General features: G+C 36.6%; 1 protein-coding gene across 3 annotated transcripts in view; it reads right to left on the bottom strand.

The window, feature by feature from the left end:
* Nucleotides 1-27073, bottom strand: part of Atl1 (atlastin GTPase 1) — a 79005-nt gene that overhangs the window by 14728 nt on the left and 37204 nt on the right. For all 3 annotated transcript variants that reach the window (XM_004835564.4, XM_021262478.2, XM_087208087.1), the window contains 5 exons: nt 21523-21770; nt 17769-17903; nt 17219-17323; nt 15613-15663; nt 13298-13354 (listed from right to left, as the gene is read on the bottom strand). In XM_004835564.4, the coding sequence (XP_004835621.1) occupies nt 13298-13354; nt 15613-15663; nt 17219-17323; nt 17769-17903; nt 21523-21770 (596 nt within the window). The remainder of the gene's footprint in view (nt 1-13297; nt 13355-15612; nt 15664-17218; nt 17324-17768; nt 17904-21522; nt 21771-27073) is intronic.

Below are 27073 nucleotides of genomic sequence, written 5' to 3'. Positions count from 1 at the left end.
TTACTTCTATAGTTAATGAAAAAATCAGCTGAATATAAAATTCTTGGGATGACACTTTTACTTTGTCACAGTTATTCATCTGTTCTTACTCATTGACTGTTACTATAAAAAATTCTGTGTGGAGTCCTTGTCCTTGAAAGATCAGTAACTTTACTGAATACATTGTCATAATGACTGGAACTTATCAGTTTTTCCTAGGGACACACTATGAAAATCCAAATTTTATTTCAGGGAATTTTTCTTCTATTGTCTCTTTAAACATTTTTTCCTCTACTACGTATGTTCCATTGTTTTCTTCCGGGGCATTCATTATGCACGTGTGGTTATACAGGAGGATAGGAATCCAGGTTTTGTGGGGCCTGAAACTTATGTAATCTGTTGGGTAGGGAAGAGCCTCTATAAGAAAAAGAACACAGGGCTGGGGATTTAGCTCAGTGGTTCCGGCACCTGCCTCAGAAGTGCAAGGTCCTGAGTTTGATACCCGGTACCAGAAAAAGAAAAGAAAAGAAAAGAAAAAGAACACAAAATTAGGTTATAAAGTGAATATTTAGAATGAAAAAGATAAACTACAAATTTCAAAAACCGTTTAAAAAAATCACAAACAACACAAAGCAATCCAGAAAAACTAACATTCCTTTATTATACTTTTCCCCTCCAAAGATGTCCCAAGTTCATTTCCTACTCTAGACTTAGAATCAAGCATTTCTTCAAAAAACACTGGTTTCTTTCAGTGGAAATTATAACTTCAAGAATGTAATTATGAGAGGGATACTGAGTTGGTCACTGATTCTAGGTCTTTTCAGTGGGTAGAACTAGAAGATATATATAAATAGATCATTAATAAAATATAATTATTAATAAATAACAATCAACAAAATATTAATAACCATTAATATTATAATCACTAATAAAATTATAAAATAGATCATTAATTAATACTGTTATTTCCAGTTCAAATATTCAAATTCAGGACTACAGGGTTTTCACTGAACTTCTACATTATCTACATTATATTAGTATCTTCTTGCTCAAGAATTCTGAATCAAGAATCTTGGTTTTGTAAATACAGGCAGTGGCTGAGGCATATTGTGTCTTCATTCTTTTATATTTTATTAGTATTGTTATTATTTTTTGGTACCAGGGATAGAACTTGGGCCCTTGCGCTTGCAAGGCAAGTGGGGGAACCACTGAGCTAAATCCCCAGCCCTATTCTTTTATATTTGAAATGTAATTATTCATTTACTTACAGAATGTAGACATCACATATTATGCTCTTTATCTTTCATTTAGTCTAAGTTCCAGAAATATACATTTAATCCTCACCTCAGTCCTTATGTCATCTTTTGTTTATATGAAGCTTAGTTTTTAGTAATTTCTCATTAAGGGGTCAGAGGAACAATATTTCTTGGATTCTTACATTTTGATAACAGTTTTGGCCCTTTACAATAATGACTTTTTTGAATATAAAATCCTTGGTTCATATCTTTTTTCAGGGACACGCTTCTAAGTGTGTAATTATGGACATATTTATCTTACTAAAATAGAGCCTCTCCTTCCTCTCTTTTTGTTTTGTAGTTCTTGTGAGGAAACAAGATTTTTACAGGGAGGAAAATTTAAAATATCCATATCTAAGGGAATTTTCACCTGTACATGATACATCCCTCCTCTGATAAGTGTTATCATTATGTATACCTAAAATGTGCCAATAAATGTTTTTCTAAAAATACCCATATCTATATATTTAAAGAGATGCCAATTTTTGTCAAGAATTGTCAAAATATAATAACTTGAATTTGAGACATTTCTACCTAAAACATCTATTTTAAAAATGGAAGTTAGCTAGGAAGCAACTTTTGCAAAATAGAAGTTCATGAGCCAGAATAAATACAACTAAGTATATGGTTTTGGCTGTATTTTACATTTCTCTTGAGAGATCTCAGTCTCCTTTCTTGCTCTTTTTTATTGGGCATCTCTGCTATTTGGAGAAATGAGGACCATGTGTAGGAGAGAATTAAACAGGAAGTATTTTTTTAAGTAGCAATGTGTACTAGTACTCATGAAATAAATGCCAGTGTTCAAGCTACCAGTTCCCTGCCTGCTTCTCCAAGCCAGTGATGTCCTGGTGAGCTGGCTGACAAAGAAAAAAAGGCTTGACGTGTAGCATTTTCCAGGTCCTGTGGCATAAATGTACCCACTCTGGATGGTTTCCATCTACTGATGGTTTAGTAAGTGGAATATATAATTCCTAGATATTTATCAATTGGTTCTCATGAATGGTATGAACTAACTATAGCACACCCAATAATCCCAGTTCATCCCAAGATGATCTGTATTCTTTCCATTTATCATGTGGAATTCTATGAATTCCAGTCCTTGTTTCAAAAGCCATCAGATCGCTGCACTACTGAATTGTGGTATGTTCATATATATAGGAAATAACACTATAAATTAGCCTGATTTATCAGATAAAAACATATGAAGTAATAGTCGCTTTTTAAAAATGAATTAAATTCAATCAGGCAACTGGGCCAAGTGATGAACCTACGCTATACTTAACCTACAAATGATCTTTTTCCAAAAATTTTGTACTTTATTAGTACATGTTTGCAATTCATGCAGTTTACAATCATCTAGGGGAATGGTTACATGTACATATTACAGCTTTTTAAAAAATCTCCTTCCCTTCCCTCTCCCTCTTTCCTCCTTGTCGGGTTCCCCACCCTCTCTTTTCATACCTGTTGAGATGATTTGTCTTAGCTCATGTTACAGCATACAGTGTTTACATATAGTGCGGTTATTAGGTTCCTGTACATGGCACATCTTTAGTCCTCTCACTTCCCCTTCCCTTCTTCCTTGACCCTCTCCTTGTTCCCTTGGACCCCTTCCCTACTGCAAGAGATCCATCCCTTTGTCCCTTTCTAACCATCCTTTATCATTTTCTTTGTTTGTACTTTGCCTCACCTAAGTGAGGGATATCATATGGTATTTAAGCTTGTGTGTCTGGCTTATTTCACTCAAAATTATATTTTCTAGGTGCATCCATTTTCCTACAAATAACTCAACTGTGTCATTCTTTATAGCCAAGTAGTATTCCATTATATATAAATACCACATTTTCTTTATCCAATCATCTGTTGATGGGTATACAGGCTGCCTCTAGGATTTAGCTATTATGAATTGTGCTGCTATAAACATTGATATGCACGTATCACTGTAGTATGGTATCTTAAGCTCTTTGGGGAAGATACCTGGCAGGGGTATAGCTGGGTCAGTCATATGGAATTTCTAATTTCAGTTCTTTGAGAAATCTCCATATTGATTTCCGTAATGGTTGTTATTGACAATCTTTTTTTAATCATGAGAAATGTTATAACTTTTGGTAACTTCTCTTTGGGAAAATCTATCCTTTAAGAAATTATTCAAATTAGGGGCTGGGGATTTAGCTCAGTGGTTCCATCGCTTGCCTTGCAAGTGCAAGGACCCGAGTTCGATCCCCGGTCCCCCCCCAAAAAAGAAATTATTCAAATTATTCTCTACTACGAATGACAGTGGATAACTGAAGTTTTTTTTTCTTTTTCCCCGGTACCAGGGATTGAACTCAGGACCTTGCCCTTGCCAGGCAGGCACAGAGCCACTGAGCTACATCCCTGGCCAACAGTGAATAACTGAAAAAAAGACCAAATGCTCAACAATTGGGGATGGCTATACAAACTTTGCCATAAGATCATGTACAACTATTAATGTTGTAAATATATGTATATATATGTTGATTGTCAGTATAAAATGCTTAGATGAAATAATGCTACTTGAAAAATAATGCTTCATTTATGTGTACATCCATTATAAATATGTGAAATTATTCCCATGTGCCAAGGAAAAGACTGTTCTAGAATGATACAGCCAAAATAATCTGAACTAGTTTTTAATGTGTTTAATCAATTTCAGTTTCAGACAAAAGTAAATACCAGAAATGGTTTTAAACCTATCTAAGTTGCATCTCACTGTAATCAACAGCCCAGTGAGAGCCAAGCCATCAGCAAGAGACTTCAAGGTCAGGCAAGCAGCAGAAGAATCACTCTAGAAAAAACGCTGGCCTGATGTCAGTCCATTTCTCATCTCTGTAACCTACACAGAACATGCTTCAACAAAGACACATTCTAAGACTGATGTTAAGCCATTCTTGCCTCTCTAAACCTACAAAACTCCAAAACCAGCCCCCAAAAGCCACATATGGTCTTTGCTCAATGAGACGGGACTTCACCAGCAGAGCTTGACTTAATTAAACAAATCGGATTTTGAGTGATGGGTTTATCCTTTGATAACTCTGTAAACCCCACTAAGATATTTTTGAATGCCCTCACTCAGCAGCATTCTCGTGACCCTTGTATGAGCAGATGCACTCTCTTTGTCCCTTGTCCCCAAATTCCATTTGTTCTTAGAATTTGCCTCCAAGTGGCTCTTTCCTAACAATTTCTTTCATTGAGTTCTTGTTACTGATTAATTTATCTTAGGGTTTTTATAACCCAGTAGATCTTTATATAAGGTCATTAGTCCTAAGTTTTTGTATAAAGTAATTTGACCTTTATTTTTAGGAACTACACTCACTTGATAAATAATTATATATATATGTACATATAATTTTTTTAGACAAGGTCTTGCAATGTTATAGGCTGGCCCCAAACTCACTATGTACCCCAGGCTGGGGTCAAACTCATGGTACTTGTCTCAGCCTCCCAGAGTGCTGGGATTACAGGCATATGCCACTAGGCTCATTTAGATCTACTGTAATTTCTGTATTAGACTGGTTTGGAAGTGGGTGCACCATTCAGTAATTATTTTTGTCATTAAAACTGTGTATTTTCACTGCTTGTTTTGCTTTCCTTTGACAATTTGTACAAAGTCTTGTCTCATGTTTTTGCTTTATCTTGAGTTGCTTAAGAAGTCCTCTATAAGAACAAAAGGATGTATGTGTAAGAGTATGAAGTTTCCAATTCAGTTCACGCTGCCCCAAAGACTAATGAGTAGAAGTCTGTTAGACTGGCAATCACTTCGTGCAAAAATAATTAGTCAAACATTGCCTTGGATCCCCTATAAACCTTCAAGAGGACAAGAGAATCACTTTATATACCATGAGACAGGATCAATGATTGTCAGACTATTGACTGCACAGCACTGGCTGGTCTCTGCTTGCTTGATAGTTTCAGCAACCTGATAGTTTTCATGAGCACATAGGTTTGGCTAACTTGTATGTTACAAGTTTGTCTACATCAAAGCTTTACCTTCCTCAAGGAAGAATTTATATCCCTATTTTTTTATTGCGCTATCATCCCAATTTTTGCATTAAAAATACTAATAAAATGACAGTGTCCATTATGATAAATTTTTGTACAGGTCAAAATAAATGCATTTAAGAGGAGCCCTATAATAATTAAGAAACAAAATACCAAATACTCACTAGTTAGCTTCTTTAATTAGTAAAACAAGCCCTCAAAATAAAATACTGACTCCAAAATATTGCCTCTCAATTTTATCTGTTTTATCTTCATAACTCATCTCATCCCTTTAATTCCTTCTGTTTCCTCCCCAATCACCTAAACATGCTACTCTTTCCTTGGGGATTTTCACAGGAAAGGAGTGGTCACATTGCCCAGAAGGCTGTCTATAGAATCTGAATTTTAATCTGGTCTACAGCTAAGTTTTAAGGAAGTTCTTTTAACCTAGAAAACAAAAGTTGCTGTGGAAGCCAGGATTTTGTTAGATGTTTACTGTCCAGACTAGTTCTATTCTAACTAGCTGTTAGACCTTCAGGTGGGAAAAATTGTTAAAAGCAGTAGAATAAGAATGATCAGGAGAATATTTATATAACTAAACTGTTCATTAAAAAATAATAAATTTTACAAATTTAATGGCCTTTAGAGAGCAAGAAAAATAGGAAAAAAAAATAGGAGGCCATTTCAGAAGACTTTCTCTTAAAGGTGAATTGGACAAAGATTCAAATTTGCAAATGAAATAAAGATGAATCAACAGAAAACTTCAAAAATTGACCTCAGGAAAATTTTGCGTACCTAAATAGCTGAAATAAAGGAAGCCTTGCCAACCTCCCTGGCAAGTTCCCGACATAAAATATGGATGTAGAAGAAAAGAACATATGGGGCCCAGACACAGAATAAGGAATCCGAAGAAAACGAGGAATTGAATGAGGAATTGTTGATTTAGAATTTCTAACATATGGCTGACTTTTCGAAGGGTGCAGACAGTTAAAAAGGTAGAAGTTAAATTTGTGGGCCTCCAGATAAAAAGAAGACCAAAATACCCTCCATTCTCTAAGAGTCATCAGGATCCTATAAACAGAGCCTCTGTACAGGGAGAAAATCTGTGAAAGAACAAATGCCCCACATTGGCTGAGAATACCAACCCTGTGAATGATTTTAAAAAAGACACTGAAGAACCTCTTTGAGCAAAATTCTACAAGGTCATGAGAAGAAAAAGAAGAGCCCAGAAGAGGCCAGATTAATCCCTCCCAAATTACCATAAATCTTTCTTTTTTTATTAAAAAGATTAGGCCACCACAAGTATTAAGTCACCAACATGGTATACCTCCAAGACTCACTGCCTTTTATGGGCCCGCCCTTGACCTATAGCCACTCTATTCTCTTTGCCTCAGAGCAGCTGCAGCCTCATCTCATTACCTGAAGCATCCACAGACCACTAGGATCACCTTAAAATCTGATGGTACCACACATAATACAATCACTATTGCTAACCAAAACACCTAACATTTTTCTGTTAGTCTTAACTAATGAAAGATGCTACTTTCTTCACCTTCAACCAGTGTAACAATTAAATTCAGCAACTCTACTACCCCTACCCATTAAAATTTCATAATTGTTTTTCTGTAGTTTGAGAAGGGTTCATACCCAGTACAAATATCCTGCATACCTTCACACCAAGTATGACTTCATATTGTGGTTAACATTATAATGCTAGGCTGGATATGAAATGGCTGCATCAAATCTTGAATGCAAACCTTCCAATCCTGAGCTCAATGGATTTTCTTATATATAAACTATATGCATGGGCCAGGGATTTAGCTCAGTGGTTCCACTGCCTGCTTTGCAAGCACAAGGACCCGTGTTCGATCCCCGGTACCAATAATAATAATAATAATAATAAAAAACTATATGTAATTTCAAATATGTACATATCAACATCATTAGTGAGCATATGTTGAACAACTGCTGCATAAAAAGTTTCAGAGTAGGTGCTCTAGGCTACAAAAGAAAACTACAAAGCTCCTGAACTTAAGGCTTTTATAATTTAATGAGATGGGATCCAAGATGCCATCATTTGACTAAATAGGTCATAAAATACAGCTCAATAAGTGCCCAGGATTAGGTTATTAAGAGATAGATGGTCGCTGGACATATCCGCTTTCGCCTCTGTGTGGTTCCAGGTCTGTTCTGCAGCTTCACAGTATGCACGACCAGGAGTAAGGCTTTAGCTATTCTAAGTCTCAGTGTTTCCTTGTTGGATTAAAAAAAAAAGAGAAAGAAAACAATAACGAAGGTGTAGTAATATTACTTATTTCATAGAACTACAGTGTACATTAATTTGAGTAATGTATAAAGCGCTTAGCATGGCGTCTGGTACAAACTAAGCACTCAATAAATTGTTCTTTTATGCAGCTCTGCTGGACATTTTATGTACCTAAATGTGGCAACTGGGAGAATCCTGGTCCATACCACTGACCTCATTCTGTGTAGTCAGAGTGTACTTCTGCTCATTCATACAGCTCTCAGGTCTCCTACATTGCTGTCTGGATGGCACATGGGTAGGGCAGTAGCTTTCTCAGACAGCTGTCCTTGCCCTTAGCCCTCTTAGTAGATCTTTTCCTTTAATTTTCAGCCCTAGCAGGCAGCCTCTTTCTCTCAGTGAAATCATGTATTTTCTAGTATTACTTGGCAGTTCCAATCATCACAGATATTTGTTCAAGGATATTTTGTTTCAGCGTAGCTTAAGTCACTACCGAAAAATTCTGTAAATGAGCATTCTTAAATCATGACAGTAAAGGGCTCCTAAACATAATTAAGCAAATTAGAGTAAAATAATTCCTCACTGCCACACATAGAACCACTCTGAATGAGAAATTGTCAGAAACAGGAGGATTATCCTAATACATATTATTACATGCTTTCCCTACCATTATTTTCCAGCAACCTTTAGTTTAACCATAAAACTGGCAGGATTGATCTGCTCACCAATAATCACATCTCTACCAAGACAAATGTGAAGAATTGATCTTTTACTTTTGTCTAACAACGAGGATTCAGATATTTTTCTAAGGTCTAAGATATTGGGGGAGTTAAGTATATGAACATGGTAATAAAAATGCAGTGGGAGGGCTGGGGAGATAGTTTAGTGGTACACCATTTGCCTAGTATGTAAGGCCCTCAGCTCAAAGCTCAGCACTGGGAAAAAAGCATTATGAGAAAAACTAGAATGAATGAAGTAATCCAGAAAATGAAGCCCTGAGGAGATGAAAAAGAAGACAATAAATGTAAACAGTCCTAAAATATATGCTCAAGAAAGTAATAAGAATTTTAAGAAAAAGGAAAGCAAGTTTGTTTGCAGGAGAGCTTTTTAGGATTTATGCTTATTTTCCTATTACAGGCAAACCTTAATTTACTAACCACCTGCCCAGGCAATGCCCCCCCTCATTGTTCAGAACCTCCCCTGCCTCTGATGCCCTCTGCCAGGGTGCAAGAAGTGGCTAAATCAATCCTGAAATGTTAAGAATGACCCAGAAAGTGCTATCCCCTGTCCCCAAACAAGGATTCTGATTTAAAAGAATCGAGTCATTCTAACTCAAGTGGTTAGAAAATCTTGCTCTGTATCTATCAGCAAGGCTGCAGATACCATGCAAACCCATCTCTTCTCTGCTAGCTATACCACCTAAATCCTGCCAGCACTCCCCCTTCTCTTCCAGGGCTCCAGGGCTCAGAGATGGCCAGCAATCACGGGATATTTTTAGACATCAAGGGTCCCGGGCTCAGGCATATTGTGGCTACCGTTTATGTTTATTGTAGATTAAATAGGCTTTTGTAGATTGCCCGACTATAGAGAGTCCTGCCATATAAAAATGCCACTGAGAAATGTACTGACATCTAAAACACTGACTTCAGTAAATGTTGAGACTATAGTACTTTAGTAAATTGAGTAACGCTTCCTTCTCTTTATGGCCTACATAACTAGAGGGCATGAAGTTGTTAAACAGTAAACTCTTGGGCTGTAACAGCCAAAAAGAGCATTTAATGGTGTGACACAAAGGCATCTTAGAGTCTACTCCAGCCTAAGGGAAATCTCTTTTCAGCTGAGACTCAATAACAAAATTACTCCTATTACCGCATAACAGAGTGAAAACCTCTCCACCAGCACACCCCAGCAGAGTTAAGAGGATGTGCGTGACAGGCACATACAAAGAAACAAGAGCCACATGAATGGAAAATAAGCCTTTCCCTGGGTCACAAGTAACTGATAGCTGACCACTGAACAGGTTCATGAAGGGGCCATAATTCCTATGTCTCGCTGCTGGAAGGCTTGAACCACTGGTAGTACCTGCATGCACGCAGGAACCTAACATGTTCAAATCGGAGCCACAGGGCAAGACATACAGATTACAGCCGCCTAATAAACACATTAACAGAGAGCATCAGAGGAAGACAGCCTTGCTGGTGCTGGTAAACAGTATTCTGAGTGAACTTCAATAACATCAGACAATCTGAAAAACGCCCACAATTAGTAATAAAGATCTAGACCCAGGGATGTGATTATTCTAATACAGAGTGACGTGGGGCCAGGTGTGGTTTATGCCAGTCCACCTGACCAAGGAAGGAAAATTCGTAGCAGACTGAGAGAGAGACACATCTCCTATCATACTTCATGAGATATTTTTTACTAAGTTCTTAAAACTAGAAATGATTACTCCAGGTCCTTATAAAATTTGCATACCTACTATTGTCATTCTCAACTAAATCTTTTGAAATCCTAAGGTGAAGCCAATGTAAAGTACCTAGTTATTTTACAGAATAGATATGTTGATGAAACCACTCCTGCCACTTAAGACTCAAGAGCTCCTAGTGAGAAAATAAGGAATGTCACTTGGAAAACTCTACATCCTATCTTAATATGGGTTACATTTCCTAGGTGTGCTATGGTATTTAGAACTGTGTCATAAAGACTTGCAACAAATAGTATTTAAAATCTAAGGAATTTTGCAAGTCAGTTGACATCAAATTGATAGCTTGACATCAGCCATGGTGAAAGTATTTACACCACAGAAACTAGCAAATGCCATAAATCAGGCCCACCTGCTCCCTTCTCCTGAGCCAGCTGTAAACACTTACCAACACACTACTGGTTACATTTGTCCTTCAACAATACTTTTAAAAACAAATTTACTTAGTGTTTAGTTTCCATTTTTAACCATGATTTTTAAGTATACAAGCAGATGTCTTTGTTTACTTGATTTGAGCTTGATATAATTTTCTAAAGAATAATCTGTTAAATCATCTATTCATTTTCTTGGCTAATGGTCTTCACATTTGCCATTTGCTATCGACCTTATTATTTATAATTCTACTCTATTTCAGAGTTAAGAATTCTCTTTTAAAGTGTGTTAAAAGTTTAATTTTAGTATACAATTATTGTTTTTAAAATATCATTACACCTCATCTTATTTTCTCAGGCAATGTTTAAGATTTTCTCACAATCGTATTCAAATTTATAAAGCTGTTATTGTCCCAGAGAAAAGAAGTAGTGAACTGGTTAAAAAAAGATTGCTTAGTCAACTGAAATTTCATTTAAAAGTCAGTTTATCTTGCTATTTTTCTCTCTATACTTTTTCTAATTCAAATGTGAAGTATTTTTACCCATATCTTAAATGTTCTGAGATTTGAATATATTTGCATTTCATCTTTTTTTGGGGGGGGGTACGGGGATCGAACTCAGGACCTTGCACTTGTGAGGCAGGTGGTGGAACCACTGAGCTAAATCCCCAGCCACATCTTTTATGATGTGTAGCATTTTTTGTTTTGAATTTGATTGCTTTAATATCAGTTACATGCCTCCAGGATGTTACTTTTATCACTTAATGAATTTCCCATTTCAATTTCAGATGTATAACACCATACATGTTTAGGAGTCATTGTTGACACATTCAACCAAAATTTTTTTCTTTTCACTGACATTTCACACCAACAGTTTACTAAGAAGTGGTGATCTCTTAAAGTTTTTTTGTATTTTTGTTTTCAGGTCATTGGCATTTTTTACCACAAGCACTAATTCTATCTTTCTGTCTTCTCCCTTCCATCATAGCCTTGGTTATCTTTAGTTTCAGTGTTTCTGGCAAAGTGTAAGGAGCAGTGACACCTGCTGGTAAGAGCTGAAGTTCCTTTCTAGAATTTACAAGAGTCCCCAGTCTGTAGCATACGCCAGGGGTCCTAAGGGTAAGGAGTTCAGAGAAAAGAAAACTCAAGGCAATGGTATAAATCCCACACAACATTTAAACTATCAAACTAACAAATGATTGAAAAAGACAGGGGGGAAAAAAGACAGGAGTCTAGTTACTGTGTTAGAAGACTAAACCAGAGCTGGTTCTATTCCACCTTTTCCCCTTTCCTCCTTCCCAGGTTCTGGATTCATGCTTCTTCATTCACAGCACACCAGCATCTCTCCAAGCAAAGGTCCCCTTATTGCTTTATCATATTTTCCCCAGATGTCCACTCCCATTCTTCAATTGTCCTGTCCCATCCACACCCACTTAAATTTGTTGTTTTGTGTGTACAGCGTTTTAAACAATCACAAAAAGTATCATGATATATACCTTACACTTTTTCCTGCTTAATTCATATGACTTTTAAACTGTTCTGTCTATTCCATGTGCTTGTAGTTCATTGTCTGTGGATGTTGCAAGGTATTCCTGTGTATGCCTACTCTAGGACATTTGCTTAGCCTCCAACTTTCTGCTACTATTACTTAGAAATTATGACTTACTAGAAAGACAATGTTTATTTGCACTTGCTATACATTTGTCAATTCATTTACTCACCATTAATTCTTGTATTATTAAGAAATAACTCATTTCTTAAAGTTCATTTCACTTGCTATTAAGGCAGCCACAGTAGCTTTCCTTTATTATTTTCCCCCTCCTGGGGCCCTATCCCTCCGATCTTAATAATTTCTTGCTATCTTCTTAACACTCTCATGTGTTCACACAAGTTTTAAATTTTCTGTGAAGGTGTCTTGAGCACAACATCGTGGGAGACCTTGTGCCAAAACCACACAATGGAGCTGTTCCAGATTCCCGATGCTCAAAAACTATGTGAGATGGTAAGTTTGTGATCTGAGGATTTGTGATGCAGCAATAGAGAATGCAGCTCATTTTCAATTACTTGCCATCAATTACTTGCTACTAACTCTACTTTGCCTTTGTCAATCATTCGGTTTCCCCATGTGCTCATATTCTCCTTGGGTTACGATCCATCTTAGTTACAGATTTGACTCTGCAGGAATGAGCTAAATTTCAGAGCTTAACCTGGGCTCCCTCTGGTATTTAGGCTGCAGAAGTCATGTTTTAGATGGACAGTCACTGGTGTATGAATCTGTACCTTCTCCAAGTACCGTTTACAGGGGTTGTTTGACTTAGATTCTTTTTTTCAGTATAAAATAAGGGTAGGCTTAGAAGGGACTGACACTACTCCACTACTCGATCCAAGCCCAGATGCTGCCCTGATGTTAGCCTGCAGTCCCCAGCAGGGCTGAGCTGGTTGCTCAGTGGCAATGAAACAGGTTAATATGTAAGAAAGCAAAGGACACCTCCATTCCACCCTGCATCCTCTCCGGTGCTTTTTTTTTTTTTTCAAAACAGGGATAAAACTCCTCTCTGGGGCTTTTGCTGTGGCTTTCAACCACCTTTCATATCATCCCAGGAGTCTTGTTTGTTTTTAACTTTTATGTTTCACATATTCACCAATTTTCTCCTGATTTCGGTGACATCTTTAGGGTTGAGTTTAGAGGAGACAGGCTGATACCGTTCTAGGAACCAGCATAGCTAATACATCTTTTTACTCCCCATTTCCATCTTTTCTTCTTATCAAATAGGTACTCAAAAATGTTTCTTTAATGAAATAACAAAAACAAGAAGGAAACATGGCCCTGACTAATTAATACGTCTGTTTATAGTTTTTATAGTTTTCAGCCAAATCTAATAAGAATTTACCAATATTCAATCCTCTCTCACCTGAAAGGGCTTCAGGAATGTTTCCTCCATTGCCAGCCTGCCATATTCAGTGAAAAGCTGGAAGGAAAATCACACACACACACACACACACACACACACAGAGACAGACAGAGAGAATTCAGTATTTGCAGTTTTACTTCTTCAATTTCTTCCATTCAATTTTTTTCACAGATGTAACAGAATACTGTATCATTAAGATTAATCTTTTTAGGAAATAAGTATGAATAGATAAAGTACCACATGATTTTAAAATAAACTTTCATTTAAAAACAAATATCTTTTTTCTTTTTTGTGTGTGCTGGGGATTGAACTGCTTCATGCATGCTAAGCACATGCTCTACCACTAAGGTACATCCCCAGCCCTGAAACGAGTATCTTTTACATCTAAAATATAGGAAAAATTTTCAGAAGAGGGAGAAGGAAATGCTTTCTTCTTTCAAAGCAGAAGTTGCCCAGATTAGACTAGAGAGCCATAAATCATGCAGGATACATTTACAAAAGTTGTGACCTAAAAAAAAGGCATAATACCCTGGACTACTACAAAGGCATTAAGGGTATTTGGCTTGAAAAGTGGGAAATCAAATACACTACCTTCTTATTTTTTTATTGCTCCCAAATGAGACCATGAGGCACCATAATATGAGGTTTTGTATTGCCAGCAATGTAAGATTTTAGAGAAAGTAAACCAGAGGAGGTGACTGTGATGGGGCTTTTGGTGAGAGTTTTACCAAGACTGGCTGAATGGGTTTCCCCATATGAATACCAGAAATGTTCCTTCATAAAGAACAACAAGCTACAGTGGCTTCTCAGAGTTAGAGAAGAATGGATTCCTGTCCCTTGCCCCTTTAGAATAGAACCCACAGCACTACACAACCTTTCCTAAGGGAGCAGTGGGAATTTAGAAACCAAAGGGCAACAACAGGGCAATGGCTAGAGTGATTAAATCAAAGTCTAAGATCTGTCTAAAAAGCAGCTGGTCTAGGAATCAAATGCTTATGACAATCATGTACAAACAGGATTTGAATTAATAATCACTTCTCAGAAAGGCTGAGGGATTATCATTTACAGAAACATTTTTAAATGACCTCAAAAAGACTGCTTGCTCAGTATCAAATTCCAAAATTAATCCTTTTGTAGAAACTCCTAATTAAACAGTGCCATGCCATTAATTTGAAAAGTAATTAGCTAGGTTATCACATGCCCAAGTAATTACTTTAATTATGTAAAACATCTAACAATTATTCAGCATATTGTCTATTTGTCCTAAGTGGTCAGCGTAATGACCAGAAATGTATTTAGTAGAGCTCTATTTGATATTTTCAACGTCACAGATTACTTTGCTCTGTTATCCTTCAGATCTCTTAAAACTTTCACATTTTCCTACATGGCTCAGATTGCCTTGACAAAATAATATAGTGAGGGCAAATTTTTCTATAAAATATACAGATGGAAAACTATCAGAGAAATGGGAGTTTTGCTATCCATCCAAAATTACATGAACTGAAGGAGGGCAGAAGGTGTTCCAGAAATGACTATCTTTAGGAAATAATCAGTCTTTTGCTTGAGGTTCAAGTGCTGCTGGAGAGTGGGAGGAGCATTGGGCCTAATCAGATGACCACATTTTTGTTTCTACTCTATCACTAATTCACCATATGAGCTTCAGCAAGTCATTTTCCTCATCTATAAAATATGAAGGCTAAATTTGCTGTCACTGAAGTCTTTTTCAGACCTAAAATAGTTCTATGAATTATTAGGTAGCCTCTAATAGTTCTTAGCTGCAAAGTGGCCCATAGGAAAAATAATCTAGCATATATCATACTAATGATCAAATCCCTGAACTTCAGACTTCAACTTCATATTTTCAGTCTTTTATTTTGTTTTTTGGGGTTGTTTTTGTACTGAGGATCAAACTCAGGACCTTGCACTTGCGAGGCAGGCGGCAGCACCACTAAGCTAAATCCCTGGCTTTCAGTCATTTTTATTTATTTATTTATATTTTGGTACCGGGGATCGAACTCATGTCCTTGCGCTTACAAGGCAGGCGCGGTGCCATTGAGCTAAATCCCTGGCCCTTTCAGTCGCTTTTAAACCAAAGGTTTTTTTTTTTCACTTTTTGGCCATATATTTTCATATGGGCTGGTGGCAAATAGCTGTGTGGGGAAAAAAAAAATTTGAAAACTGAATTAGAAAGAACATACCAAATAAGATCTAAACAAGAAACCTAAAAAGAAGAAAACCTTCATTTGGTTATGATTCTAGCTCATTCCCAGAAGCTCTGCTGTTCAAAAGATACGAAAAACTAAAATCATTGTTACCTGGAGGTGCTGAAGATCATCCTCCTGGACATTTTGGGATAAGTTATACACCTGGGTTATGAAATAAGGGTCCACATGAGAAGATAATCAGCATCATCTAAAGCATTTATTTTGCCACACTCTATTTAAATGTCAATTATTACAAAATGAACTATCAGACACATCTTTATATCCTGACAACTGTAAGACCTTGACAGAAGAGTCACGAAAGCCTGAGAGACAATAAACAGGGTACCATGATCATGGCTGTTCTAGAAATACAATTGCCAATACTTTGGAGTCAGAATATTAAAATTATTTTATAAACTTAATTAACAATTAGCCAATAAACTAGTACGTGTTCCAAGCACACCAATATAGTAACAACCTAAATTTGAACAACTCATATAGAAAATTGTGTTTTGAAAAATTATGTTGACTTTTTCATAATTTCTCATTTTATTTATGTCTATAGAAAGTTCCATTACATGAAAATTAGGTTCTGAATATCATGCTGGTAACATTATTCATCTATATATTGTTTTATGAACAGATCACAGCATTGAGATGACATACAGTATCTTTTTGGAAGGGGCAAATCTTAAAAGCTTCAAAGAAAAATTAAGGATGCTAACATGTTTATGTACAAATACAGTGTACTTTGCATTTAAATAACAAATAATTTCTCAAATAATAATTTAAAATACTCATTACTAAAATAGTCATTAGCTGACTTTTTCTGCGAAAATGTTGAATGTATTATGGTCAGATATAAATACTAAATAATAAATATTAAAAAGGCAAAGCCAATCTGGTTTTAACTGGCTTGTATAAATGGCTTTTACTGTCATTTATTTTAAAAATAGATGTCAGTATTTTAAAGGGTCATTCAAGAAGTAGATTTTTAAAAGCATCAATCATAGGTTATGATCATGACTTTAACTTTGAAGTCCTTTAAACAGTTCAGCTTCTCCTTCCTCTTCCTATTTGCCCTCTCTTGCTTGTCCTAACCACACGTGACACCCTTGTAACTAGTTCACTAGCTCCATTCTCTATTTGCGTGGAATCTCTGCTTGACTTACTCATGCCAACTATCTTGCCTTTCCTGCCTTTTAAAGCTATTATGCCTTTTTAAAAATTGACCTGCAGTTTCTTTGCCACTCTCTCTTCCTATTCTCTCCAGCAAAGATCTAAACATGATCTTTAAAACCTTTTCTGCTATATGTTCTGTGCTTATAGTAAAACTCTGCAATGACCTTCAGGACAATGACCTCAAGTAACACCTGAAACAACACTTTAACAAAAAAGATAGAAAAATGAAAAGGAAATGAGGATTAAAATTTTTATATAAAGGCATTTACTTTTCTAAATGTATATTAAATTAAGGCGTTTTAAAAAGCCACAAACACACAATTTTTACATTTACTCGTATTTCCACCGGCCATGTAAAACAAATTTCATATTTACACATCTTGATTCATTAAAATAACTTATCAAAAGAACTGGTAGGCTGAGACAAACAACAATAATACCACTTTTGTTGGATGTCTCGCTACCATGTATATGTAGAAATGCATAAATTTAGTTAAAGAATCATCCACAAAAATGGACTTATTTTATTCCATACCTGAATTGAGCTTATCATTGTGCTAAGGGCAAATACTGTGGCTGAATCTCTCAAAGTTGATTGACTGTCAAAGGTTCCCTGAGTATCCATCAATAACACTGCAACCTACAGGCAAGCAGAGCACATTACTGATATTGTATAGAACACCCAGGGCATAGGGTTACCAAGACATTAACACCATAAGAACTGAAGAAAACCATTATCAATGAATACTGAATGTATAACTTCTTATACATGCCACGAAGCCAAAGAAAATACATTAATTAGCTGCTAATACTGTGATGATTTTCTGTGGTAATCCAACATGAAAAAACACAATACAATATTGAAACAAAGTACAAAATGTTAGATTGCAGAGCTGCTGCTCTACTATGCTTATGTTGCTGCCCACTGTGACCATTAAAATGATAAAGGGGGCTCATCCTAGGATGCTACCCGCAATGCACTTTAAGGTTCATGTCAAATGGCCGAGATTAGTTTTCAAAAGAGCATTTTCCAGGTTACTGTTGCAAGTAAAAATTCAATTTTACTTAAAAAGTTGGTATCATACCTTTTTACCATCGTGTTTACTGATAATGAAAACTTCACTCCATATCTGGATTCCTGTAGTCTCTCGTTCAGATCCACCACGCCATGAAAACCCAGTCAATGGTTCATTGTAGTCTCCAACCCAATCAACTGACTCCTATAAATTTAATAAAGTCTATGATATGGAACTAGATATGTGTATACATTTTTTCCATTCATATTTTCCCATTCTTCTCTAACCGTAGTCAAAAGGAAACAACATATGCACATCAACTGCATTGAAACAATAATTTTGTTCATTCAAAAATAATTGTGGATGGGCAAACGTCTGCTACATTTTATACTTTGTTCTGGTGATTCAGAGATAAAAAGATATCATTCAGACCAGAGGGAGCTGACAGCCTAACACAGAGAGACCTGTTAACAAATCACTAGGATGAGATATATGTGGCTCAAAATGGAAGGGTATACGAGGCATAAACAGAAGCATAGGAAACAGAACACCTAACTCTTGATCAGATAAGACTTCATACGAGAGGTGACGTTTGAGAAATATTTAGAAATTTTCCAAATGAACAAACTTGGAGAAGCCATTTGAGCCAAGAAGGTAAGAGGCCAGGAAGGAAGAAGAGAAAGAGAGAGGGTGAAAGGGAAGAAGGAAGGAAAGAAGGAACAGAGAGACAGCATATTACGTCAGGATATACACAAATGCTTTGGTGTGAATCTGCAGAGTGAAGGAGAGGCTGGAGAGATGGCCAGACTCTGAAAGGAGTGGGATGGGGACTGAGGCAGTTCACTCACTGTGTATCCTGCAAGTGATGGGTGTGAGGAAGAAACAGAGAGGGACTGTCACAGTTGACGGCAGAAAGATTCTTCAAGAACCAGTGAAGGACTAGTTAGGAAAGTAGAAAAGATAGCTGGAAAGGACAAAAACTGGGGTTATTTGAAGGTCTAAAATGTGATTGAGGGCCTGAACCAGGGCCAGACTAGGGGAAGAATAGAAACGTATAGATACAAATGGGATTTGAGAAGCCAAAGGGAGAGCGAATAGAAGAAATTGTTGGTTTTAAGAACTGAAGATCAAGTGAGACAAGAAATAGAAAGAGTACCTTAGGTTTAGTAATTAAGTTATTGGTGACCTTGGTTAATAGTAGTTACACTGATTTTGATATGTTACAGAGACTAAATTACGAATTTTTAAAATTCTTCATTAGATAATCCTTAAATCTAAAACCTCATATTAACTAAAATATAAAACTTTACTAATGCGGAAGAATTTGGTACTAGAATAATTGAATTAATAAGAAATTCATATAATAGAAAATTTAATTATATAGTTCTATAAAGCAATTTTAGAACCTTATAACAAGTTCAGTTTTGATTCTTTTATGAATTGCTTCTGTTATTTGGCCTATTCAATCTTATTTCCTCTTCATTTCCAATATGTAATTTTCACTCTATGGGAGTAAGTGTACCTTTTGTTTTGTTCCTCATTTTTGAGGGGAGGTACTGGGGATCGAACTCTGGACCTTGCGCTTGCAAGGCACGCGGCAGAACCACTGAGCTAAATCCCCAGCTCCCCATGTACCCTTTGTTTAATGCAAACATCATACTCATTTCTTTTAGTTTAAAATGTTACTTTTCCCTCTCTCTTTTCATCTGAATCTTGCACCTCTTCAAAGTCAATATCTCTATGAAGCTTTTCCTGATAACTTTCTGCCTATCCAGATAAGCCCCTTCTTTGAACTACTTTCAGAAATAACAAAAATTCGCATTTTATGATGCTTTAAATATGTCATATAACAAATATGTCAATTCTGTTTCCTTAGTCAAAGCATGAGATGCCTAGGTATGAAATCTATCTTCTTTGGTATCCTCCATAGAATCAGGCACAATGCAGGGCATATAGCAAGTAGTCAATAAATACTAACTGATGTAGAAATTTAAGTTAGTAAAATGTTATCTGAAAGAGTCTTGGGATATGTACTTTAATGCACATAATTCAATGATTATGAATTCATAGGAAGATTATTGTGATGTCAACTCAGGTCAATGGTTTACCTGAGATATTTATAAAAACTGTAAACTTGAAAAATAATTTTAGAAAACATTCAAAAATAGCTATTTCAGCAAATAGGAAATGTAGCTTGTTTCATTCATTCAGGTATTTACTCATATATTTCTTCAAAAATTACTTACTGACTAGAACATTCCAGATAGAGGATAAGCTTTTTAACAGTTTTACCGCTCAAAACATAGACTGTCACATTTAAAATCAAATTTTGCCATTTGAAAAATGAATGACAATAATATATACAGAAATGGAAGTAGAATTTGGTCTACACAAGTCACTGGCAGATGCCCTTATTCAGGGAATAGTAAAATAAGTGTTCATATTCTGTCTTGCTTTCTCTTAGGTGCAGAAAAAGAAAAAGATAAGAAAATCTGTGCACTTTTATTTCAAGCAAACACTCTTTACCACAAGTAACATGCTGAGTACTATGAGTGTTCCATTTTAATAGTTAAAACTATGAATATATCTAAAACTTTATAATCCAAAACAGGGCAAAATACATTAACTTTTTTCATTCAATTTTCCTGCCTGTGTTAAATAACAGACTTCTTTTGGTATGCTAGAAATAAGGATTATTTGCTTTCTCTGCAAGCCTGAATTATTTTGGTAGTTCTGTTCTTCATCTGTTTGAACTGAGGCTAGAGATAAAATGTGCTAAAATTAATATCACAAAATTGTTCAGAAATACTTCATCTATAAAAGATCAATCTAAAGTAGGTAACTGTTCTATAAATACATAACACCAAATTCTTTGGATACTTTATTGTACCTCAGCATTCATGTTTACTTCAGAACTACTGTCGGTACTAGAATGTTTTCCATTTCCAACCTTCTGTTCCTCAATCTAATCTCCTATGTATTCTGCTTTTGATTTATTTTAGACTCTTTAAAAAACTCACTTCTGTATCACACTGTTTTCTAAAATACTGAGACACTGTTAGTTTTTTCTGGGGATGGGGTAAAGTAAGGACTGATGGAGGAAAGCTAGTAAGAACTTTCTGAGGTAATGGTGGTGGGTTTTGAACTACACAGGTATATACACTTGTCAGAAGCCAGCGAATGCACACTGAAGATTCGTGTATTTCACAGTATGAAAAATTTACCTCAAAATAAAAACTAATGATATATATAATAATGGTATATATTAAAATATTTATGGATAAGTATACTACTATCCCTAATTTACCTTGAAATTTACTAAAAATAAGATAGAGTGATGGATAGTTAGACGAATGCAGATGGAGACATATGATAAAGCAAGGATATTGATGTTAATAGAAGAATATAGGTGGTGGGTATCCAAGTGTTCTCTATCAAATTCTTTTAACTTTGGTGCATTCTTGGAAAATGTCAGTAAATGTTGGAAAGATGTGATTACAATAAAAAAGTTATGGCAAAAGACATTTGACATTTTAAACATAACAGGCAAAGTTCATAGTCATATCATTATGCTAGTGTCTATTTTTAAGGGAGTAAAAAATCTTGTTATTTTCACAGGGAAATGCTGTAAAGTGGCTTCAGAAAAAAGCTGTCTGTGTAGTTTGTCCCCACAGCACTGAGGCTGGTATGGTTACACCCTAGTATTTATATTTAGGTAATACTCAAAGAACATAGTATGAGAAATACTGAATTCTACGAAATAAAAACACAAAGTGGCAAGAGCATAGAAACAAGAAGACTTCTAAAGGCACCTCTTACCGACCTGGTTGTACATGTACCGCAACATGAAGTCCATCAGGAATGACTTTCCTTTTCTGAAGGCTCCAGCAACAGATACAGCAACCACCTCCTTGTCTCTCACAGCCTCCGAGAGAAGGATCTGATTCAGTGCTGCTTCATCCAACTCAAAGGAATGGTCATCTTTGACAATGAGGACTTGGACAGGGCCTGCCTTTTTCACTGGCTCCTCCTCTTCTGAGCTCCATTCACCTGACTTTTCTGAAAATCCACCTGTTGAACAAAGTACCAAGTGGTTTAATCATCTCCAACTGCCAGGAAATATATACCTCTCAACTGTCAAGCATCTGACACACAGTGAAACTGGACATGTTCATTCTAAAGACATATTTTAATGTCATTCACACCATATTCCCGAAAGACCTGGGTGGATCTTTCTGACAATGTAACTGAATCAAGGAGAATTTTCTTTTCAAGAAAGTTCTAAGTCAATGCAGCCAGTGCTGAGATTTCTCTTTGCTGAGAAAGAAAATCAAAGCAAATTAGTTTGATTGTGGAACACATGAATAATGAAGTTTTAGCTTATACTTTCTCTATTCCTAGAAATAAGCTTACTTACCTATATAAGGGATCTTTGCAACACTTCTTAAAGCTGACTATGCATGAGAGGATATACACAGAGGACTCAGAATCACAGATTCTCAGGGATGCTATTAGCATACGTAAAGAAACTAAAGGCAGTGATGTAACTGACACTCCCCAGGGGAAGGAAGTGAGTTTTCTCTATTAAGAGTTCTACCATAGGGCCGGGGATTTAGCTCAGTGGCTTCGATGCCTGCTTAAAAAAAAAGAAAAAGAATTCTACCATAAGATGCTCTTTCATGTTATTTATTTAATCCTTTTAATATCTCAGCAAGGCATTTATTATTATCTATATTTTTAACACATGAGGAAACTAAGATTCTAATTATGTTACTTGCTCAAGATCACACTAACCAGGAAGTGACATATCCAAGTTCACAGAGACAGCAACTGTCAATCTCAGGTTATTAGACCTCAGGTATCTAAACTTTCCTCCCAGATTTTTCTACTATATTATTCTTCTTCTCTAATGAATATCTACCCCTAAACAAGACGTATATGTGCTCATTTGCTTTGTATCAACTACACCAATTAATTCTTCAGATCAGATGTATGACCTACCTTCAAATAAATCCTTAATAATAATTATGGATTAAAGGTTTGGATCCACCCCCAACCCCGTTAAATGTATATGTTGAACCCCTAATCCCCAACATAATGAAATTTAGTGGGTAGGCCTTTGGGAGGAAACTGGAGTAAGATTACGTGACCAGGGTAAAGTCTCCATGGTGGGATTGGTGCCCCCCAAAGGAGGTGAAGAGCAGACCCTGCCCCCCTCCCCCCTGAAATGTGAATACACAGAAAGAATGCAGGCATCTGTGAGACAGGAGGAGGGCTCTCACCAAGGACCTGTCCATACTGGGACCCTAATTAAACCCAGATTTCAAAACTGCGAGAAATAAATATTTGTTGTTTAAACCACACATTCTATGATATTCTCTCACAACTCAAACTGACTAAAATAGTAATACTCATTTTGAAACAAGCTGGGCTCTTAAATGATCATTACCCAAATTTGTGAAAATATATTCAAATAGCATTATATATGATGTTTGCTTGATAAGAAGTCTTATAAGTAGAGAAAAACAAGGCAACTGTATCTCTTGGCCTACTGTTTTTTTTTTATGTCCAGCACGTAGTTTATTTTATTTATTTATTTATTTTTGGTACCTGGGATTAAACTCAGGACATTGCACTTGCAAGGTAGGCATGGTGCCACTGAGCTAAATTCCCAGCCCTAATATGTATTTTTAAAAATATTCTCACCTAGGGCTGGGGATTTAGCTCAGTGGTTCCGCCGCCTGCCTCACAAGCGCAAGGACCTGAGTTCAATCCCCGGTACCAAAAAAAAAAAAAAAAAAATTCTCACCTAGTTCTCCCAGCCATGCTGTGAGGCAGGTGGAGGAATCGTTTTTATGTATGTATGTATAGAATTTGGTTGGTTGTTTTTTGAGACAGGGTCTTACTATGTAGTTCAGGCTGGCCTTGAACTCACTATGTAGCCTAGGCTGCCATCAAATTTAAGGTGATCCTTCTGCCTCAGCCTCCTCAGTGCTGGGATTACAGGCGTGCACCACCACACCTCCTTCACACCTCCTTCCCCCCTCCCCGTTTAATGTGGGAGGGGAGACTGTTGTGATAGTCTAAGTTGTCCAGGCTGACCTCAAATTTAAATTTTACTTTCTGCTTATTTGTTTTGTATTTTTGAGACAGGGTCTCGTTATGTAGTTCAGGCTGGCCCTACACTCGAAGGGATCCTCCTAGTCTCCCAAAGGCTAGGATTACAGGTATGTGCCAGCATGCCTGGCTGAACTTGTGATTCTCCTGCCTCAGAGTCCTAAGTAGCTGGGATTACAAGCATGCACCAGGATGCCTGGCTGTGCAGCGTTTCCCTAAATGCAATATGGCTTTTCTTGGTGCTAGCCTAAAAGGGATACTGTCCCATGAAAGACTGTTGCTTTCTTTCTTTTTGTATGCCTCATTCCACTTCTCCCTGTGTGTTCCATCCTTTTCCTCCTGTTTCAGCTTTTGTGAATGCCACTTGCAGGACCTGTATCTCTACCTCTGCTCTCCTGTGCCTGAGCGTGGCTCTTGGCCCTTTCATTATCTGTAACTAAATTCTATACTGTTCTCTTTCTGATGGATGTTCCTCTTGTACTGTATCTTTCCATTTCTCTTCCTATCACTTCATTTCTTTTTAGTCCTCTTTCCTGCTCTGCCCGTTTCAGCTGTCCCTTGTGCAGAAATGAAATGTGGTCCTGAGGAAAATAACTCATTTCAGAAAAGGGCTTCATTTTCTGTTAGGATTTGTGGAGCAGATGAATGGATGGAGACCTCCAACTTCTCTTTCAGTTCTGGAACTCAATATGAAGACATCTGTACGTGAATCTCAATTGTTTTTCTTCTAGAAGTATTTTCCTGGTGCATATTGCTAATTCCTACGGGAAGGCAGCAAGGACTTGCAACCACTTGTCACTCTGGAAAAACTGGAGCTAGTGACCAGGACATCTGGCTCTCTCTGCCTTCGCCTCACCGGCCCCTTCGGCCCGGGGCTGGGAAGCGGGAGGCGTCCGCGGTGAGGAACAGAAGGCCAAGCGCCTCGGGCCCTTCCCCGTTCCTGTTCCCACCACCACGGCCCCGTTCCCACCACCACGGCCCCTCAGCCACCCTCACGCCCTCCTGCGGGGCGTGGCGTCCTCGCACTCGGAACCGGCTGGCGCGCTCTGAGCTCCGCCAGGGCAGCTGCTGCCGCCACCGCGGACGACCCGGGGAGCCCGGGGCTCTTGGCCGACTTTTAAAAGAGTTTTTAGATCACATTGATAAATATCTCACATTAATAGCTTTATATTATTCATTTATAAAATGACACTATATTGCAAATCTAATGTCTAATTTTAGTTGGTAATTAATAGAAATAAATATACTGTAATAATTTTCTGAACAGCACAAAGCATTTGGTGACAATAGACCAGTGCCTCTACCCATGAATCAGAGTTGTTCTCACTTCAAAGTTAACAAAAATTGGTTTTATATCTGAAAGATAATAGATTCTATGTTGCCATATTACAGATACTGCAGTACAAGAATTTCTGTTTAAATCCCAACTTTACAACATATATGAAATTGTGAAAATTACTTTACTTCCCAATAGCTCACTATCCTCCATCTAAAATATGAGACAGGGATGGGGTTATAGCTCAGTGGAAGCACACTTGCCCAGCATGCACAAGGCCCAGCTTCTATCCCCAGCACTAAAAAACCAAAAACCACAACAAAAAAGATATTAATGATGGTACCTACATCAGAGAGGCTTCCTGAAGATTAAATGAAGTAATATTCACTAAACAAAGACTTAAATATCTGAAAAACAGTACATGCTTAATACACAGTGACCATAATTAATAGTTTTTATTATTTATTTTTGTTTGTTTCTGGTGCTCTCTGCCCACCCAATTTCAGCATCAGCATGAAGGCCCTCTTTGAAGACAACACACTTATTTGTTGAAGCTGCTTGCCTACAGTTTATGATCTAGGTACATACTTGATGTGAGTCATGAACTCTATATAAATGTAGCATTTTAGATAGTAAAATCTCTTCTGAGAAAAAAAACTAGATCACAACTTTCTATAAACTGAAATACTTCTTCGAGGTACCAAACTATATATATTCAAGAGGTATTCTTGGGAATGCATGTAGAAATGGAATTTCTGAGTTGTATGTTTCTTAAATACTCAACTTTATAATGTGATGCAAAATTGTCTTTTCCTGTCCTACCCCAGTAATTTATTATACATACTATTCATCCACCACTCGGTTTTTGTCGGACTTCTTAATTTTTGTCAATTGCATAGGAATAACATGGTATCTCACTGTGGTCTTCATATACATTTGTCTAACTGGTAATAATATGAGCAATGCCTTTTGTCCATTTTTTCTATTGTTTGACTTTTTCTTACGGATTTGTAATTTTTATATATTTTGAATACTAGTTCTTTTTTGTATATGTGGCAAAAAAGTCTTTTAGTTTAGTGTTGGTTTTTCATTTACCTTAAGACACTATTGATGAAGAGTTAATTCTTAATTTTAATATAATAGATTTATTATTTTCTCATATAATTAGCACTTTTCATGTCATGTCTAAGAAATTACTCCTATTAAAAGACCTTAAAGATAATCGTGCATAAGATATGATTTAAAAATACAATGAATGTTTAAATTTTTTAAATTTCTTGCAGTTACACAGACACTACCATGCATTCTCAAAACATTCTCACTTTGCACACATTTTTCTCATGTCCTTGTCACTTTCTGAAGCAATTTTGAAAGTCCTTTTTTGTGTCTTTACAAGGTACAATAAACATAATGGTGAATGCTACTGCTACGTGCCATCCAATGGGAAGGCAGGCTTGTAAAAGCATCCCAACATGTCCTCATCCACTTTATTCACCAGATCTGGTACTGTGCAACCTCTGGCTCTTGTTCAAATCCAAAATGACCATGAAAGGCAAACATTTTGAATTGATTCAGGACATCGAGGCAGCCAGAACATGCAACTGAAGACATGCAGGAAAGAGGACTTGCAGAACTGCTTCAGAAAGTGGCAAGAATGATGGGATAAGTAGGTCTGAAGGGAAGGGGAGTATTTTGAAAGAGATTAATGGTAATTTATTTTTTACTATCATCAATTATTTTTAAACAAATATGCACCATATCTTTCAATTACACCTCATACAGTCTTCTAAGTTATAAAGTTTTGCTTTTGATATTTCCAGTTATCAAATTTGTATAAGGTATGAGATAGAAATCTAATTCTATTTTTTTCTATATGAGTCACAAAACTTTTCAGAGGAGTAAGCCATTTATTTATTTATTTACTTATTTATTTATTTGGTACCGGGGATCAAACTCAGGTCCTTCCACCTGTGAGGCAGGC

This window comes from Heterocephalus glaber, unplaced genomic scaffold (genome assembly GCF_053883595.1).
Source record: "Heterocephalus glaber isolate CG9 unplaced genomic scaffold, H.glaber_assembly_v1.0 deba00000901, whole genome shotgun sequence".
Lineage (NCBI taxonomy): Eukaryota > Metazoa > Chordata > Mammalia > Rodentia > Bathyergidae > Heterocephalus > Heterocephalus glaber.
The sequence above is the reverse complement of the archived record's forward strand: the minus strand, read 5'-3'. Positions and strand labels throughout refer to the sequence as shown.